The sequence below is a fragment of the Osmerus eperlanus genome, chromosome 9 (genome assembly GCF_963692335.1).
Source record: "Osmerus eperlanus chromosome 9, fOsmEpe2.1, whole genome shotgun sequence".
Lineage (NCBI taxonomy): Eukaryota > Metazoa > Chordata > Actinopteri > Osmeriformes > Osmeridae > Osmerus > Osmerus eperlanus.
Genome location: NC_085026.1, coordinates 18,042,566 through 18,060,065, shown reverse-complemented (window position 1 = coordinate 18,060,065; position 17,500 = coordinate 18,042,566). Strand labels below are relative to the sequence as shown.

Below are 17,500 nucleotides of genomic sequence, written 5' to 3'. Positions count from 1 at the left end.
AGCGATGGTGTGTGTGTGGGGGGAGAGAGAGCGATGGTGTGTGTGTGGGGGGAGAGAGAGCGATGGTGTGTGTGTGGGGGGAGAGAGAGCGATGGTGTGTGTGTGGGGGGAGAGAGAGCGATGGTGTGTGTGTGGGGGGAGAGAGAGCGATGGTGTGTGTGTGGGGGGAGAGAGAGCGATGATGTGTGTGTGGGGGGAGAGAGAGCGATGGTGACATTGGAAGAACTGAAAACAGGTGTGGGTGTGGAGACACAGATTTGTTTTAACGTTCTTGCTGCGACTGCTTTGCCAATTCTTTTGACCGGAACATCTTGGAGGTGTATGGAAAGGCTGCTGTGTCAGCCTGCAGTTTGCTCCAGGGTGGTAACACTGCCCAGTGATAAGATAAAACCCTACCTTGAATTCTCACGGCACCAAGAGTATTTTACATAACATTACATCACTTCTACATTGCATCACTTTGCTTTGTACTTGACAAGAGGTAACAATATCTAGCAGGAACACTCATCGCCCTGACACAGTGATGTTTTCTGTTCGTGAAGCACGCAGGCTTATTCTGAGCAGGAGGATGTAAACATCTTGCCCCCCAACTGTGTCACAGGTTCAGACAGGGCTAAAACCTTCTTCCTTGCTGGTTTGCTGTCTGAGCCTGTCTGAGAACATGAGAGGTTTACCGCTGTGACCACAGCAGGGAGCCTCGCAGGTAACTGAAGCTCCTGAAGGGTGGGCTTCTGTCATGTCAGTCTGTTATGTCAGAGCCTCGACACATCAATTTGCTGGGCGTTCCCTTGGGATGCCATGGCAACAGGGGAATGGATGTGTCAGCCTGCAGGAAACACGTCAGAGGGGAGTTAGAGGGACGGGATCGGAAGCTTGATGGATGTGGGTCGGATGTGGGTCGGATGACAGCAAGCGTCGCAGCCCGGCTTGGATGCTGTGACGGGGAGGGCGGCGGATGAGGTTTCTCATTTGGAGAGGAACATCATCCGGAGGGGCTTAAGCAGAGCGTCCCAGATGGTCGCTGCCCACCAGCCTGTCCTCCTCTGCCAAGAAAGCCCCTCCATATGGTCTCAGGATGCCAGGCGACAGTGGAGGGCACGAGAGGCATGTCGTGGTGTGAATGTGGAGCGTGGATGTGTGCATCCCAGTGACAGCAGAGCCTAGAGGAAAGTGGTTCTGGGAAACATAGTGATGTGTTGAAGTCCAGGTGAAGAGATGGCGCTGGCCAGTGACACCAGTCTGTAAGCCGGCCTCCGAGGATCGTCACCAGAGGGCAGGGAGACTGAAGCCGGCAGGGCATCAGGTTCAACAGGATCGCGTTCTCTCCACTAAGACGAGTCGGTGACTGACAGCCAGCTCCTCCAATCAGCTGAGGCTTCTCCCAGTGGGTCCTACCAGGAAGCCAGTATGAGATACATGCAGGGAATTGGATTTAAACATGTTTAAGAAACATCTGTGTGCTCCCAGATCCATGCCCAGGGTTTAAACACTGCAGCTCCCCTGTTTCCTAAACATAAACTCCACAAAGCATGGCTTCTTCCTGTGCCTCATTCTATCAACCGCCAGCTACTTCTTCCATCTGGTAATACATGCAAATATATCTCAGAGGGGGTGGTGTGCAGAGCGAGGCCTGAATCGCAGAGCTCCTAAGAGGGAGCAGGGGGGCTGCAGTACAGCTTTAACACCCAGCCTCCTCACGTCTGACAGGAAGGGACACTTATTACAACCAGAAACATCCCCTTTTTCCCACACAAATTAATCTTTGACTGATGTAATCTAACATTATCTGCGCTGTCCTGAGCGAAAGGGCAGAGGCTGTGGGAGGGCTAAGGGGGGTGTGCAGGGCTGTTTGGACCAGGGTTGGAGGAGGAACCCCTCACAGGAAAGGCTCTTTATTTCTGTAGAATGGGATCCCTGCATGATTGATGAGATGATAACAGATAGCCGTAGCACGTGTAACACTAGAATCATCTTTTATGTGGTGATGATGGTGCCTCACACATTTTTACCTCATTACCGTAACACCACTTACCTTAACACCACATTTAAAAAAATATGATATTAACGATTTGAATTTCCCGTCGGATTCAAGTGATGACTCGGCAGAATCGAGTTCAGATGAGGTTTGGTTGGGCAGGTGGACACCCATAGACATATGGACATATAGACACTATGGGTGTCCACCTGCCACTGTTGTGATCATGGAGGCCATGATTTGTCCACATGCGTCAGCTCAAGTGTTGAATTTTGCATGCGTCTCCGGGGAAGCATTTTACAGTCTGTCCTCCTGTGGATCTGGCTGCATTATTCAGCGACGTCTCTAATTCGTCCACACGCTGCCGGGCTCTACGGGCGCTGGGCGTCACCTCGGCCGCTCCTGGATGTCACCGACTTCACCTTTGTGAGGAAAAAATTAAGTAGCGTGTTTGTTTACAAACACAATGAAGACAAAGGTGGACATTCCTCAAAGTAATAATCATGTAATCATGTAAGCTTTTATTGAATGTAATAAAGCCCGATCATTACCGTAATTATACTTAAGTAGCTGACAGCTTGATAAGTCATCCTGACACGACAGCCAATCCCCAGAGGAGAGGTAGGCATGTGACCTCTGAACTCTGTGTTATGGATTGTTCTGATTGGTCTACAGCTCATGCATAAAAGGAAATAAAATAAAGTGTGACGAGGCAGAACTCCTAGGAGAAGACTCTTCTAACTTTCGATTCCTCCTTCTGAATGCAAACACAGTCTGGTCTGGCTAACCTAGTTACACATCTCAGACAATAACAGGAACAACAGTGTATGGTTTTCATGTTTCCTGCAGCTCAGTGTGACCACTGCTGACTCCAGTACGCTAATGATACACAAAGTCTAACAAACTCTGTTCTATTAGCAATGTACTTTTATGCTGTTTGCATGGTCTTCAAACTGTCAAATATCCATATCATCACATCCTGACAAAATCCTGTGGCATAAAGGAGCTGTCGGCTCTTATTCCTGGATACTGTTGTTCTCCTTCTCCTAACTTCAAAAGTTCATTTTCAGCTCAGGATCATGATAGAATTTCTCTTCACTGTAAAAATAAACAAACTAAAAAACACAAAAATATAAAGTGCTGATGAACATCCACTTATACATGAACAAGAATCTCCTACGTTTAAAGTGCTGTTCCCTGGCATACTTTCTGCTTGAATGTCCTGATGCTCAGTCTTGCTGGTAACAGATTGAGATCAGGCAGAAGAAGGATCCCTGCATCGCTGGGTCTCTGGCCGGCACAGCCCTGCTCCTGAAGAGAAACACCAGCAGCCAGGCACATCCCTGCTCCTGAAGAGAAACACCAGCAGCCAGGCACAGCCCTGCTCCTGAAGAGAAACACCAGCCTGCAGAATCCCAAACAGCCAGACCTGGCAGTAGATATGAGAGGGACACACAGGAGCGCTGGGCTGGGCCGAAGGGCCATAGATCTCCTACACCACTCAGCATCTCCTTTGTTGATTAGCTCTCTTCTCTTCCAGAAACCTACCTGTGTGTGTGTGTGTGTTCACTAGGGCAGCCATTAAAGCCATTAAAACCACCAGACTGGAAAATACTCATTTTAAAGGGCCCCACTTGTCAAGTCGTGAAAGTTCTCCTGCTGACTCCAGATATTTTACTGCTCACTGTTCCGTGGCCTTGAGTAGCCATCATGATTTCCTTCTGCAAATGCTGTCCTACATGGAGACATGGGCCAGATATGAACGGACTGGGTTTGTCGTTGTATTTGTTTTAGATGAGTCACTGTGCTGTATCATCATCTAATCTTTCTTTACGGTTGTCAGGTGATCAGTTACATCTCAGGGTTGTGCAGTGTCTGCAACCCCCCAGTCCTCTGGGGGGTTCAAGATTGGGTTAACAGTTTGAAGAGCTGATGAGATTTCTTTGGCAGAGCTTGGTTATACATTTCCATCCAAAAGTAGCTCCTTTTCTACCTCAAAAATCATTTGACCTCTCAGTGAAATACACTTTGGAGCTGTGATGTGTTATTCAATTAAATGATCATTCCGATTGAAAGGAATCACAACTTCCCGGATCACAGAACAGAATAGCAGCTAGGCTAATCACCCATGAAATCAGATGGCGCCAGGCTATTCTCCTGCTCTCAGTCTTCCTAACCCTACTCAACTGTACACTGCCTAACGTCAGTTGCATATTTTGCAAGCAGAATCCCCATCATCATGAATGCCAAAGCTTGACTGCTAACAGGGAAAACACTGTGTCTCTAACTTGTATTTTTGGTCACACTATAAGTATTGTTTTTGTTGTGCGATCTCTGCTGGTGTGGCAAGTCTGGTCTGTCTCAATGTTTTGGGTCGGTGGGCAACCCTGTTCACTTCCCTGGGTGCGACAGGGGGCCTCAGTGAATGGAAAACAGCAATTGGACAAGGCAGAGAGCCCTGCTTGCTGCTGTTGTGTGGTAAACAAACAAGGTTCCAGTGTCCATGAGAATGTTATTGTACTTCAGGGATTAGCGAAGGACAGCTCTTATTGTTTTAGACCACCTGCCTCTCAATAGATGATCTCCCTTTCTCTCTCCCTCCCTCTCTGTCTCTCCAGGAGGAAGAGATACCAGAACTAGAGATTGACATAGATGAGCTTCTGGAGCTGCCTGACGAGGAGCAGAGAGCCAGACTGCATGTGAGTACAGCAGGTTGTCATGGGAGACACAAGGACACCAAACCTCGGCTGTGTAGAAGGGCGGCACAGCCGTACCCTTCACCCTGACCACCGTATCAAAACCCCAAACATCTTACCACTGACAGCATGAATAGAAACATACTTCATGTGTACTGAATGTCAACAAGAGAGGAGAAATCCAGTGATCGACATTATGGCTTGTCCGATTGTACGGGATAAGGGATTTCTGCAATGTTTGACCCAAGCTGTCTTTACACAATGTCTGAGGCAAGAGAGCAATGTCCATTCCTGTTCAATTCCCATTCCTCAAACCTGTTTGTTTCTTGGTATTTTACAGGAGTTATTGCTTGGGTGTGGCAAGCCAAAAGAGGTGAGGCAAGTTTCTGTGACGTCAGGTTTTTTATGTATGTGATTTTACGCTGGTATTTCTGTTTTTGAGAAACAGTTGTAACATGCATTCTTCCTCCCCCTCAGGACTTTATCAACGGGCTGCTTTATAGAATGAAGGGCCTTCGGAAAATGTCTGGCCCTTTGAAGAAATAACGATCAAATGAATCGAGGTCAAATCAAGAATGTAGACAATGTGAAGCTCCTCCACAGGTCACCGTTAGCTGGTAGTCAGGATGTCTATGTGCAGTTTACACACGACTGGACCCTCTCCCTGCAGAAAGGGGTCCATTACGAGAGGGGTTGTTAGTTATTAGCGTTTTTTATGACTTATTTATGGACAGTTTTAACTTCTTGACTCCCTCATACACAAGTATACATACAATGCACCAGTGGTATAATTGAAAGTTGTCTCTTACTCACATGGAATGTTTTTGTGCAAGACTGTACATTTTTGGTTGCCTGTTTCTGTACATAATATTGTTGCTCAGATAAGTGTTGTATCTTAATAAAATAAAACACATTTTCAAAAGAGGAGGTATCCGCAAAGGTTACGTGGAATTCATAAAATTCATATTTTTTCAACCTACCAGTAAAATCGACTTGAGTGTTCCCATCTCTGCACATGAGGCTTGATGGGAAATGACAGGCACCTCGGGAGCACACACACACACACACAACTAAGCCGGGAGGCGGCCGGTTCCAAGCACATCCATTATCCCCGTCCATTTCCTGTGTGTGATCACAGCGTCAGGCCTGCCCAGAGAAGACAAACACAAGGTAAAAACGACCATCTGGGCCTTAATGTACTAAACCCCTGGAGGTTAGCCTCATTACGGCTCTGCCTCCTCAGCTCGCACAACCGTTATTTACGCTGATGAAACTGCTCTCTGGCCCCATCTCTACATCACACTAGGAGGGGCTTTTGGCTGAGGGTTCACTTCGAATAAATCAAAAGAATTTCCCTGTTCCCTAGACCACAGAATATTATTTGGGTTGTAACACTCGTCCATTTAAAACTAAGGTAATTTGTCCTTTGCGCACTTTTACCGATATTAATAAAGACGAGCCTTGTTTAATGATTATTGTGCCATTCCTGTGCCAGCAATGGGTTTTTCGGATAGCCTGAAAAATCAAAAGACAGGCTCACATTCGTTATTTGAAATCTCAGCTTGTTGGTACACGTCATCATAGATCTAGAACACATCACACACTAGATGTAGGGCAGCAGTGATGTTGTGTCTCAGCCAAACACATATTACAACAGAGGCACTGCCTGCCAAAAGAAAACAAAGCTCTCTGTAATCCCTCTATACGGGCTCCTCTCTGGGCCTCTAGTGACATGCTGACAGTGTCTGGGATGCACATCATCTCACACCAGAAACTGTGAGTGTGTGTGTGTGTGTGTGTGTGAGAGAGAGAGGTGGGGAGGGATGTGGGGCGAGAGAGAGAGAGAGAGAGGCTGTTACAATATTGTTAAATTTAGAAGATCTTAGCCAGTTTATGAATATGAAATCAGTCGTGTTCCACTCAGATACAACAACTAAAGCAGTCCAGCTACCAGACTTTATTTAGAAGAATTCCAATAAAATCCATAAGATTCGAGTATTGTTAAAATACAATATTTAACATGTTATGTGAGTAAACTAGAGTTACGTCACATATTAAAATTGGCAAACAAAAGATTAATTTGAGCGATTACACATTAACAGGACAAATCTGACAATTACCCGACAGTTTAAAATCACTAACTGTTGTTACAGCATTAGATGAATCTAGGGTACATTACAGAGATACAGCCTTATTCTGCATCACTGATCCGTAACTCCACTTGGCATTATGCTAACGTAGCAACATGATTACAGCTCTGCACCGGCTATGAACAATAGGTTGAATTTAGAACAGTGTTCTGTGAACCAGAAGGGTTGTACAGTGCCCAGTCCCACCTACAGAACCAGACTGTCACTCTGGGACTCCCCAGGCCTGCAAGCTCACGTCCTGTTCTTCGTCTTCCGAGGAGCAGTGTAGCTGGCCGTGCGATGCTCCTTCCTGTCGTATTTATCATGGCCCTCTCTGGGAGGAGATGGAGAGGAAATGGAATTAATCCTAAAGGATCCTTCATACACAGCTCTGCCGTTCAGCAGTGTGGCAGAGGCTGCGATTAGATTTATCTAGGTCATGGCTTTAGGGTAAAATAGTATGCAACTACAACATTTGAGCAAATCCATGTATTTCCACATTCCAGGGATTTACACTCTGCAGAACACAACAGTACTTCAGTTGTGTTTTAACAGTGTTAGCAGTGCTGTACCTGCAGCACAGATAGCAGCAGATGTACCTGTAGCATAGCTAACAGCAGCAGAGCTAACAGCAGCAGAGCTAACAGCAGCAGAGCTAACAGCAGCAGAGCTAACAGCAGCAGAGCTAACAGCAGCAGAGCTAACAGCAGCAGAGCTAACAGCAGATGCACCTGTAGCAGAGCTAGCAGCAGCGGAGCTAGCAGCAGCAGAGCTAGCAGCAGCGGAACTAGCAGCAGGTGTACCTGAAGCAGAGCTAGCAGCAGTACCTGTAGCAGAGCTAGCAGCAGCAGAGCTAGCAGCAGCAGAGCTAGCAGCAGCAGAGCTAGCAGCAGCAGAGCTAGCAGCAGCAGAGCTAGCAGCAGCAGAGCTAGCAGCAGCAGAGCTAGCAGCAGCAGAGCTAGCAGCAGCAGAGCTAGCAGCAGCAGAGCTAGCAGCAGCAGAGCTAGCAGCAGCAGAGCTAGCAGCAGCAGAGCTAGCAGCAGCAGAGCTAGCAGCAGCAGAGCTAGCAGCAGCAGAGCTAGCAGCAGCAGAGCTAGCAGCAGCAGAGCTAGCAGCAGCAGAGCTAGCAGCAGGTGTACCTGAAGCAGCGGTTGCAGTAGAGGTCTCCGTCGCAGGTGTGACAGCGAAGCGAGGCGTCCTCGTTGCAGATGCAGCACCAGGGAAGCTCCTCGTCGTCACAGTCAGAGTCCTGACGAGCCACGAGCGAGGGCTTGGTCTGGGGGCCTGGACCTGCGGCCTGGAACAAAACATACATGTTCATTCAGCAGATGCAACCTCTAGACCAAACAAACACTTGACCTGACAAACACCTGCTGCTGGACCCCCCTTCCCACCCCCTCCCGGTAGATCCATGTGTTCATGTAGTAAGATTTTTGTGTTTGTGTGTTTGTGTTACCGGTGTCTTGCTGGCAGCCTTCTTCTCGGTGTTCCTAGGGCCGCTGTGCTCTGGAGGAATGTTGTACCCACTGGACTCGTCCAGGGCAGCCTCCTCAGTGAGCTGCAGTAAACATGACAGCACGCTCAGAAACATCAACACGGCTCTCTCAACAGGGAGCTTTCACCTTGATTTAATCAAATGGAAAGACAGCGGCTCCTGGTGGTGATCCCAGGTAATGCATCTGATTGGCAAGTTGAGTGGGTGAACACTCCCAGACCTGTTTCATTATCCTGGCCATGGCCTCCTCCTCGGACTCCTCCTCGCTGTCTGGGTGCTGGAAGTCCTCCAGGGTGACTAGACAGCAGCATTGTGAGAGGACATGACAAGAACAGGGCTGACACATCACCACCTAACAAGTACGCAGATGTGGCTGCATTGAGGCGTTCACACTTATCTGAAAAGTCTGTTCACATTCACTTTTTACATTCTGAAACGTCTTTGCATTCTTTGCCACTTTTTTTGATGCCTATCGAAACTGCACATTTTATCAGGGATGACAGACAAATGAGCATAGCAACACAGGGCCATGTAATAATCGTATAGAAATACATTTACATGAAACATTTGTCGAGCAACATGAACCGTCTCAGTTATCACCAACTGCAGCCAAACCACCGGTACTGACAGGACGTTTCCTCCAAGGGTTTCAGCTACCTTTGTCAGGGTCCTGTCCCCTCAGCTGAGCCAGTCTCTTGGCCATCTGCAGGACGTGTTCCTGGGAGGCCCGGTCCTGCCTCAGCTCATCCACGGCCTCAGCCAGCAGGCGATTCCCCTCAGCCTCCAGCCTCCCCTCAGCCTCCAGCCTCCCCTCAGCCTCCAGCCTCCTGGCCTCGTGCGGGCCCTCGTCCAGGTTCTCCTCCAGTCCCTCTCGCTTGTTCAGGTCGTTCAGAGGGCAGTCTAACCCCAGAACGTAGCAGAGACAAAATGGTTTGTGTGTGTGAGAAAAGAACATGGCTCCAGGTCAAAGTTGTGTCTGTTTGAAGGCATTGATATAGATTGAGCATCGGTGTCTGACATAACAACACAACAATTTTGAAGTCTAGAGTCTTTACCATCACGATTCGACTGATTGTTGTCTATGGCGACTTCCTCTGACATCTGTGTTATCAGATCATTGGCCTGTTCTGTCTGGGTCCGGTTATCTGGCGGCTTATGTACCTACATACAGGAAGTGGTCATAAAGATATATGCATGAATGAACAGTTGAACGTAAGGTTGCAGTGCACATCCTAACAGGGTCTACGAGTTAGTGTCTGAGGTTTTACTGTGTATGGGAGCTCACAGGGGGAGGGGATTGAGAGGAGAGAGGCCTGCCCTGCAAGGCGGCCAGGCGATCCTCCATCTCCCCTGCAGAGGGAACTGGCTGGCTGGGGGCCTTCAGGGCGGCCAGGCGATCCTCCATCTCCCCTGCAGAGGGAACTGGCTGGCTGGGGGCCTTCAGGGCGGCCAGGCGATCCTCCATCTCCCCTGCAGAGGGAACTGGCTGGCTGGGGGCCTTCAGGGCGGCCAGGCGATCCTCCATCTCCCCTGCAGAGGGAACTGGCTGGCTGGGGGCCTTCAGGGCGGCTAGGCGGGACTCTATCTCCTTATCTGACGGGATGGATTCTGGTAAGGAGACGGTGAGGGGAAAACATAGGTGTTTGTGTTTCGTTATGATAAGCAAGACTACAGCTGTACCAGACCATCCTCTCTCAATCCCGGTCCTCGGGGCAACCCTGCCGGCCAAGTTGTTTCAAGACCTGTTCTTTTTAAACAGGTGTGTTGGAAGAGGGAAACATCTAAAACAGCCATTCAAAATATTTTCCACTTCGCGGCCCACTTGCATAGCTCAAATATTTTTGCGCCCCCCCCAACCCCCACCCACAGTCAGTTGGTCTTTCGTCAACATGGGAAGCGTAACTATTGGCGTTTCGGTCATGATGAATTAAAAGCAAAATCAATTTTTTTAATTAGTAAGAATTGTAATAATCATTTACCAACAGTATATATAAATATCAGAAGGGAGTCAGATGGCTGAGCGGTGAGGGAGTCGGGCTAGTAATCTGAAGGTTGCCAGTTCGATTCCCAGCCGTGCCAAATGACGTTGTGTCCTTGAGCAAGGCACTTCACCCTACTTGCCTGGGGGGGGAATGTCCCTGTACTTACTGTAATAAGGGCGTCTGCTAAATAACTAAATGTAAATATGTTGAGAGGGTTTGAGAGGCTGGTCTAGACAGAGCTTACTTGGTTTAGTGTCGTCCTTCAGCCTCTGCAGCCTCTCAGCGATAGCCCAGTCCTCCTTACTTAAGCCTCTGGTTGGTATGGGAGGGACGGCTGGGCCTGCTTTGGCTTTCCCAATGCCTCCATTCCCTGGCTGACCTTGTTTAGCCTCCAGAGCAGCAATCCGTCTGATAATCAACCATGAGACAAGGGTTGTTGAGATCTCCTGACAATATACTGACAAGCTACTGTCTGTAGCTGGGCTTACAGGCCTACTCACTTTTTGTAGTTTTCAGGTGGGGACCATTTTGCAGCGTCGTTTTGTTTCTCGCTACTATAAAGAAGGAAACAGTTAAAAGAAAGCCAGGATTCTAGCTATCAATATCACAGTGCATTGTAAGGTACTGCGGCACTTCGTATTCACTCCACCTTGTGAGGTTTCCGTGACATTGTTTGCAGACCTTCTGCTGAGTGTTGCCATATCGAGGCAACACTGCGTTGTAAGTAAGACATCCAGAGCAAAAAGAACGACCGCAACTTTTACAACCCAACTAGAAAGGGGAAAGAAGAAATTATATGATCATAACATGCAGCCACAATGTCAGATGTTGAATGTTGACAATTCAAACAAACCTCTTTCTTGAAAAGTGAAAATTTTGAGGCACAACAATAACAACGGTTGTTCATCTCGCTGCATGAATAATCGACAGTAAAGAGGCTTGCTAATCTTGTTTCTCTGCCACTGTTTTATGTTACTTGGTCGATGAAAATGGTGTATCCACGAAGCCAAGCATTTTATACACTGACTTCTCTATGATGTTGCTAAATTCATCTGGAAGTTAACCAGGAAGTGTTCAGGAAGTTGATTTTCATTGAGAACGTTAAACGTAGGGTATCATTCAGCATCATCAACGTTTTGCAGAGTTTTGCAACCAAAGAACCTCTATCACTACTTCCTTCTTTCCATAGAGTCGTCATAACTAAACGATGCGTCTCATTCTTTATCATTGTATTTTATTGTGTTTGTTATATCTGTTTAGTTTGCTAAAGAAAGAACATTTGATGTTTAGCAACGTGTCTCGCATTGAAATTGTGTTGATGAACGCAGCACAATCCAGGGACGCCTGCAAGCCAGAGTCACCCCGTCCAATCATCTCTTTCGAACGTCACACCGCTCCTGTTCAAAATACACAGACCAGCAACATAAGACACAGCAGACAATCCAACTTGCTCCTTTCGAAAACGGATTTTGTTTTTATTTAACAATTTGTGCAATATATTTTAGTTCATCGGGTAAGAGTCTTTACTCGGATAACTCGATTACTACCGAGGACATACGTTAGCTTCTTATGCTAAAGCTAATATGTCTAGCTAGCTGGCAGGCAGTAAACTACACATTTATAGTTTCCATTACTTGTTTCATTGCTGACTAGTATCAGTAGGCAGCTAGCTGTCTCTTCTCAAACAACACTGTGAATTTCATTCTTGTCCTTGACTAAATGTAGCTATCTTTATTACATCCGAACAGCGTCGCTCCTATCATAAGCACCAAAGATGGCCGAAGGAGGAGACGCAGACTGGGAGTTGTGCAAAGAGAACATCCAGCCTCTGAAAGGGGGTCGAGCTATTGCTGCTTTAAACCAGGCACTCAGTCTCCAGGAGGGCTTTAGCTCGGCCACTAACCAACACAAACAGTACGGACATGCAGATTAAGATTTGATGGGCAACTGGCTCGGGGCAACATCTTGACAAACTTGTTTTCAAACAAATGCTAATGTTCTTTTCCTATCTCTGCAGGGCATTTGAGTCTGAACTGCGATTGTATGAAGGGGACGACCCGCTTGATGTTTGGGATCGGTAACAAAATTAACTAACATTACACTGCTGACATTATTCAGGAAATAATTTATTCACTTGTATTTTCCTCCTTGATCTTAACCATATTCTATCCTGAACAGGTATGTAAAATGGACCGAGCAAACCTTTCCTCAGGGGGGAAAGGAAAGTAACCTTAGCGTGCTGTTGGAGCGAGCGGTGATGCGCTTTACCAAGGAAAATAAATATCACAACGATGTCCGCTATGTTGACTTGTGGATTAAATTTGTAAGTGTTACGTTGAGTATTTCTCAGTTTGTTTGACATAGTTAAAAAAAAGAGCTGGTTTTATTCACCAATCGAGTCCGTCATACCTGTGTCTGTCATAGGCGGAGAACTGTCCAGAACCTTTGGATGTCTACAGGTACATGCAAGCCCAGGGGATTGGCACAATGCAGGCGTCTTTTTACATTGCCTGGTCAGAGGAGTATGAGAAACAGGCTAACTACCGCAAGGCAGACACAGTCTTCCAGGAGGGCTTTAGGTGTCATGCTGAACCTCTGGAGAAACTGAAGCAGTTTCACAAGTGAGTAACTGTGACACAGCAGCCGCTACACAACCTTCACTGTGACTTGATGTATTCTTTAGCTGAAATGATTAAATCTTCCAGTTAGACTGTTTGTTGGTTGCGTTGTGATCCACAGAGGTCTGCAGGCCCGTGTTTCCAGGCAGGTGATGACAGGCATGTTGGAGGAGGATGAGGAGGATGCTGCCAGAGTCAAGGAACAGGAGAGAATGTCTCTGGTGGACCTCAAGCACAGGGGCAAGAAGAAGGCTGTTGCACCCATTAACAGAGTGGGTGCAGCTCTCAGCGGTAAGCCCTCCTGAATATTTCATCCTCTCTGTCTCAGCTCACACAGTGATTCACCAACACAGAACTCTTTCCATCGCAGTGGGTTTAATTGCAGCGGATGAACCCATCTGTTTGTGTTTGTTGACAGGTAAGTCCAGTGGGCTGTCGTCGCAGGGAGAAGCTGCAGCCGGGAGCGGCTCCAACACTCGCTTCAGGGTTTTTGATGAGAACCGAGCGGTCAGCGCTGCGCCGGCAGAACCAAGGTTAGAGTCGTGGATGGCTCCGCCCACGTCCAGGGCCAAGGAGAACGAGCAGAGGCCAGAGAAATGGAGCAGCATTAAGGTACAGAACCGTCTAAGCTAGGGGGGATGATATGACAGCCTGAGAGGAGGATGGGTGTTGACGTGTGGCTGATCTCTGCAGATGCCTCAGAGGTCCAGGTTTGGCCACGTCGTCGTGGCTCCTCCCAGCGAGCCCAACTTCCAGCCGTTCGTTGAGGAGTCAGACCAGCCTCCAGCCATGTGAGTGGCTACTAGAATGACATCATTTCTCCTCGTTCATTTATTAGGGCCTTAACTCCTGAAGTTAGCAGCTTTTTAATGAGAATCATACAATGAATAATATATTCCTTTTTTACAACTGGGTGACTAAACGCTCCCCCAAATCCCCCCCTGATCTGGATGCCCGTCCTGTGTGTGTTGTGCTCCTCACGTTCCCTGTGCTCAGCTCTCCCTTTCTGCCCCTCTCCCAGGACTCCGTGTAAGATCAACCCTGCGGTGAACTCTGTGTTGTCTGCTCGGAAGCCGTGCCGTGAAGAGACGCCCCTGAAGAGACTTCAGGAGCACTCCCAGCAGCAGCAGGCATCCGGCGGGGCGTCCGGCGGGGCGCAGAGCGGAGCGAGCAGCGGGGCGCAGGAGCAGAGCATGTACTGCAAGGAGCTGCTGCTCAGCGGCGCCTCCGAGTTCTGCTTCGAGGAGCTGCGGGCGGAGCGCTACCGGCAGAGAGCGTCCGCAGAGCCGTCAGGGAGGGAAGGCTGAGCGGGCGCTGCTCCCTGGCACACAGGCCTCTAGTCCTCCAACCAGACTCTCTCATTCAGAGCAGCTCACTAGGGTTAGCGGTCGGTATGTTTGGATCGTTGTTACGTGTTTAGTTGTCTGTTATCTTTATATGGTTGTTTGTGCTTTTAGTTTTTTACAAACTGAATGAACTGTATTGGTGCAAGATAGTGCCTGGGGAAACCTTGTGGTGCATTCTACAGCAATTGGACTACATGAAAAGGTTCTATGCCAGTGGGGATATTTGTTCAAATATATGGTTGTTGAAAAGGCTTGTAGCATGAATAGGTTGAGTAGATTATTCATGTTACTGAAATAAGTCTTTATCGCTCATTTCACAAGTTTACCTGGTAGTTGATGTGAATTTGCTTTTAATAAAACACATTTACTTTAACTTGTCTTCCTGGCTGTGAATATCTGCATGTTTAAAAACAGACTATTGTTAGAAACAGGGTAAGTTTAATTAATCTCCTGTCTGTGGTGAAATGTGTAGTATATGTTCTGAACAAATGACAATATTATCCATGCTGGGTGAAGACTGCTGTGCAGTGTATCACACCATCAGCAGGGGGCGCTCAGGAGTGTGTGAATGGAGCACTCAGTTCATATGTGTTCCTCTGATATTTATCTTCATGTCCTTCAAACCTCTAATGGGGCAGAACGAAACTGCTGTGCCCCACCCTGCTGGAGCTACAGGAGGAACAGGCTGGTGGGCTGTCACAGGCATCAACACAAGCAGCTCTAAGAGGGGCTCAATTCATAAATACATGATGCCACTAAAATACCTCAATTATTCTAACGAAGTGGCTTAATGTATCACTAGAGGGCAATGTTTTGCCTCAGTAAGGGTGACTGATCTATGATATAATCATAATGTTTTGGAACAGTCCTGAGGAGCGCTGGTGGAGTTAGGTAGGCCTGATCCACAGTGATAGGATCTGCTTCACACCCAACTCTGAGGTGCCTGGCTCATTAGCAAGTTAAATCCAGGCCCTCTGGGATGTGGGAGCAGAGCTGCTAAGCCCAGTGAGACCAGCACTGCTGACAGAAGGCTGTGGAGCCAGGGAGAGTGAGGAGCTAGGATGAACAGGCACTTGGACAACAGGAAGACTCATCTGAACATACATTTAGTCATTTAGCAGACGCTCTTATCAAGTAGGGTGAAGTGCCTTGCCCAAGGACACAACATCCTTTGACAGGGCCGGGAATCGAACTAGCGACCTTCTGATTACTAGCCAGATTCTCTAACCGCTCAGCCACCTGACATACACTGCAAGTACAGAACAGGCCGGGTGAGACTGCAGTTCTCAACGGGTGAGTCCTCAGAAGATAAGATGGTTTCTTAGAGAATATCTGATTTTAGAAACAAATGTACACGTGGCTGTTGGAGTCATGTAGCTAGCTGATTCAGATTGTTTTCTCAGTAGCATCCGTTCCCTTTGAACATATTAAAATGTAATTCCATGAAAGCGACCAGGAAGTGAGCCAGATGATTCTTGAGGCAGGATCTCCCTGGCTCTCTGCTGCGGCGCGATGCTACCTGTGCTTAACAGCCTTCTGGAGTGGCCCTTGGAGGATGGTTTTTGTCTTCTTGTTTTGATGGACAAACACACTTCGTTCACAGTCAGTGCTCCTAACCTATTTGTCTGCTTGTACTTACATGCACCAGTTAACAGCAAATTCTTAATCTAGGCCAATACTTGTCTTAGGTTTTCTGCTGTTGAGATCCTGTTCATCTTATTGGCTAACTAAACTGGTCCAGTAGAACACAGGGAGAACAGGGATGTAGTCCAATACAGACCCAGTCAGAGATAAAATCTGTTCTTTAGATACTTTTTATCTATAAATGTGAGTCCTTTTAGTTGCAATGTCTTTAATCTGACTTTCGTTCTGACGACCGGGGGATTTTCTGATGCTTTTAATTGTCAGTTTAACCACAGATCACTGAAAAACGAAGACTCTGCTTGTCTGAATTCTAACCAGCCATCATCACAGGCAACACAATGGCTTGTATTTAAATGGGAGGCTATTATGGCTGTGTCTTTATGAGGAGCAAGGGCTTTCATTTAAATGTAAACCTACTGAGGAGGGTCAAGCTGGCTTTATCCCTGGGGCCCCCTGGTCGTTGCCCCCCAGTTGATCTAAATTGTGTCTCAGTGTTGTGTTTGGCCAGTAGCAGTCTCATGTTGCGTGTCAGACCTGTAGCAGCCTCATGTTGCGTGTCAGACCTGTCTGAACCACAGAGGGAGAAGGCACTGCAGCTTCTGCTGCTTCAACAGGCGTCTTAATCGCTGTCTCAATAGATACCTCACTGGAAGGGTTCCCTGTAACAGCGTGGAATCGAAGTACGATGATCAATAGAGGTCTGCCCGGGCTCAGAGTAGAACCACACGATCCTGTCAGGACCAGCAGCGTCTGGGGGCCTTTTCTGATGATGGGAGATTCCCTCCTCCAGGACCTCTGACTCGACCTGTCCGTCAGGCCGCCCCCTGGGGGGCAGGAGGAGGTGTGTCACGGCTGCGGGGGACTCTGACGCTGGCCCGTGACGTGCGGCAGAGGGACGTGGCACCTTCAGATGTGACACAGGGACCTCTGCCCTGCTCACAGGACACAGGGACCTCTGCCCTGCACACAGGACACGGGGACCTCTGCCCTGCACACAGGACACGGGGACCTCTGCCCTGCACACAGGACACAGGGACCTCTGCCCTTCACACAGGACACGGGGACCTCTGCCCTGCACACAGGACACAGGGACCTCTGCCCTTCACACAGGACAGGCCCTGGAGGGATGACATAGGAGGCAGGTCAATCAATATGCATAATAACAACCATCACAACAGAGGTGGTGGGGGGGGGGAGGGGTGGGGGATGGGAGAGGGGATGGGAGAGGGGATTGCCAATCCCTGGAGGGTGTAATCGGTATCATTGTTGTGCAAATGTCTCAAAACAGTGTCAAGCCTTGTGGCTCCTCTGGTGGATTTCATGTAGCATTTTTATTCTTCTTATAGAGCTTACATGAAAATTGTTTCAATAATACCACACATTAGATTTTGCCCAAAGCATGTTCGTTTTGCGGTCTTTTAATCTGCAAGTCTTTCTTTTGTTTGCTTTGCATTAGTTTAGAGGAAAACCATCTTAGCACTGATACGTTTCTGCTGTTTCCTCTCTTTACAGTATGAGCAGTCTGGTACAGTAATAGTGGTACAGTAATAGTGGTACAGTCTGGTACAGTAATAGTGGTACAGTAATAGTGGTACAGTCTGGTACAGTAGTAGTG

At 47.9% G+C, this 17,500-nt stretch overlaps 3 protein-coding genes across 5 annotated transcripts in view; 2 read left to right on the top strand and 1 right to left on the bottom strand.

Moving 5' to 3' along the window:
- The window catches only part of ppp1r14d (protein phosphatase 1 regulatory inhibitor subunit 14D), a 7,677-nt gene extending 2,093 nt beyond the window's left edge, over window positions 1-5,584 (top strand). The window contains exons 4-6 of the mRNA XM_062470085.1: window positions 4,594-4,674; window positions 5,012-5,044; window positions 5,149-5,584. Of these exons, the coding sequence (XP_062326069.1) occupies window positions 4,594-4,674; window positions 5,012-5,044; window positions 5,149-5,217 (183 nt within the window). The 3' untranslated portion in view covers window positions 5,218-5,584. The remainder of the gene's footprint in view (window positions 1-4,593; window positions 4,675-5,011; window positions 5,045-5,148) is intronic.
- Window positions 5,585-6,613: 1,029 nt separating this feature from the next.
- zfyve19 (zinc finger, FYVE domain containing 19) lies at window positions 6,614-11,363 on the bottom strand. Of its 3 annotated transcripts, XM_062469995.1 has the most exons (12): window positions 11,131-11,363; window positions 10,927-11,048; window positions 10,778-10,831; window positions 10,522-10,685; window positions 9,581-9,903; window positions 9,351-9,456; window positions 9,120-9,195; window positions 8,953-9,083; window positions 8,516-8,592; window positions 8,257-8,358; window positions 7,940-8,097; window positions 6,614-7,134 (listed from the first exon to the last, which is right to left on the bottom strand). In XM_062469995.1, the coding sequence occupies exons 1-12, from the start codon at window positions 11,182-11,184 to the stop codon at window positions 7,053-7,055; spliced, it is 1,449 nt and encodes a 482-aa protein (XP_062325979.1). In that variant the 5' UTR covers window positions 11,185-11,363; the 3' UTR covers window positions 6,614-7,052. The 3 variants fall into 3 exon arrangements, with proteins under 3 accessions (XP_062325979.1, XP_062325976.1, XP_062325977.1); XM_062469992.1 differs by having other exon boundaries at window positions 8,953-9,195; XM_062469993.1 differs by having other exon boundaries at window positions 8,953-9,195; window positions 10,778-10,828.
- Window positions 11,364-11,660: 297 nt separating this feature from the next.
- bub1bb (BUB1 mitotic checkpoint serine/threonine kinase Bb) lies at window positions 11,661-14,609 on the top strand. Its single transcript, XM_062470010.1, has 9 exons — window positions 11,661-11,790; window positions 12,026-12,191; window positions 12,295-12,354; window positions 12,456-12,600; window positions 12,702-12,898; window positions 13,017-13,186; window positions 13,314-13,507; window positions 13,589-13,686; window positions 13,917-14,609. The coding sequence occupies exons 2-9, from the start codon at window positions 12,052-12,054 to the stop codon at window positions 14,200-14,202; spliced, it is 1,290 nt and encodes a 429-aa protein (XP_062325994.1). The 5' UTR covers window positions 11,661-11,790; window positions 12,026-12,051; the 3' UTR covers window positions 14,203-14,609.
- The last annotated feature ends 2,891 nt before the right edge of the window (window positions 14,610-17,500 follow it).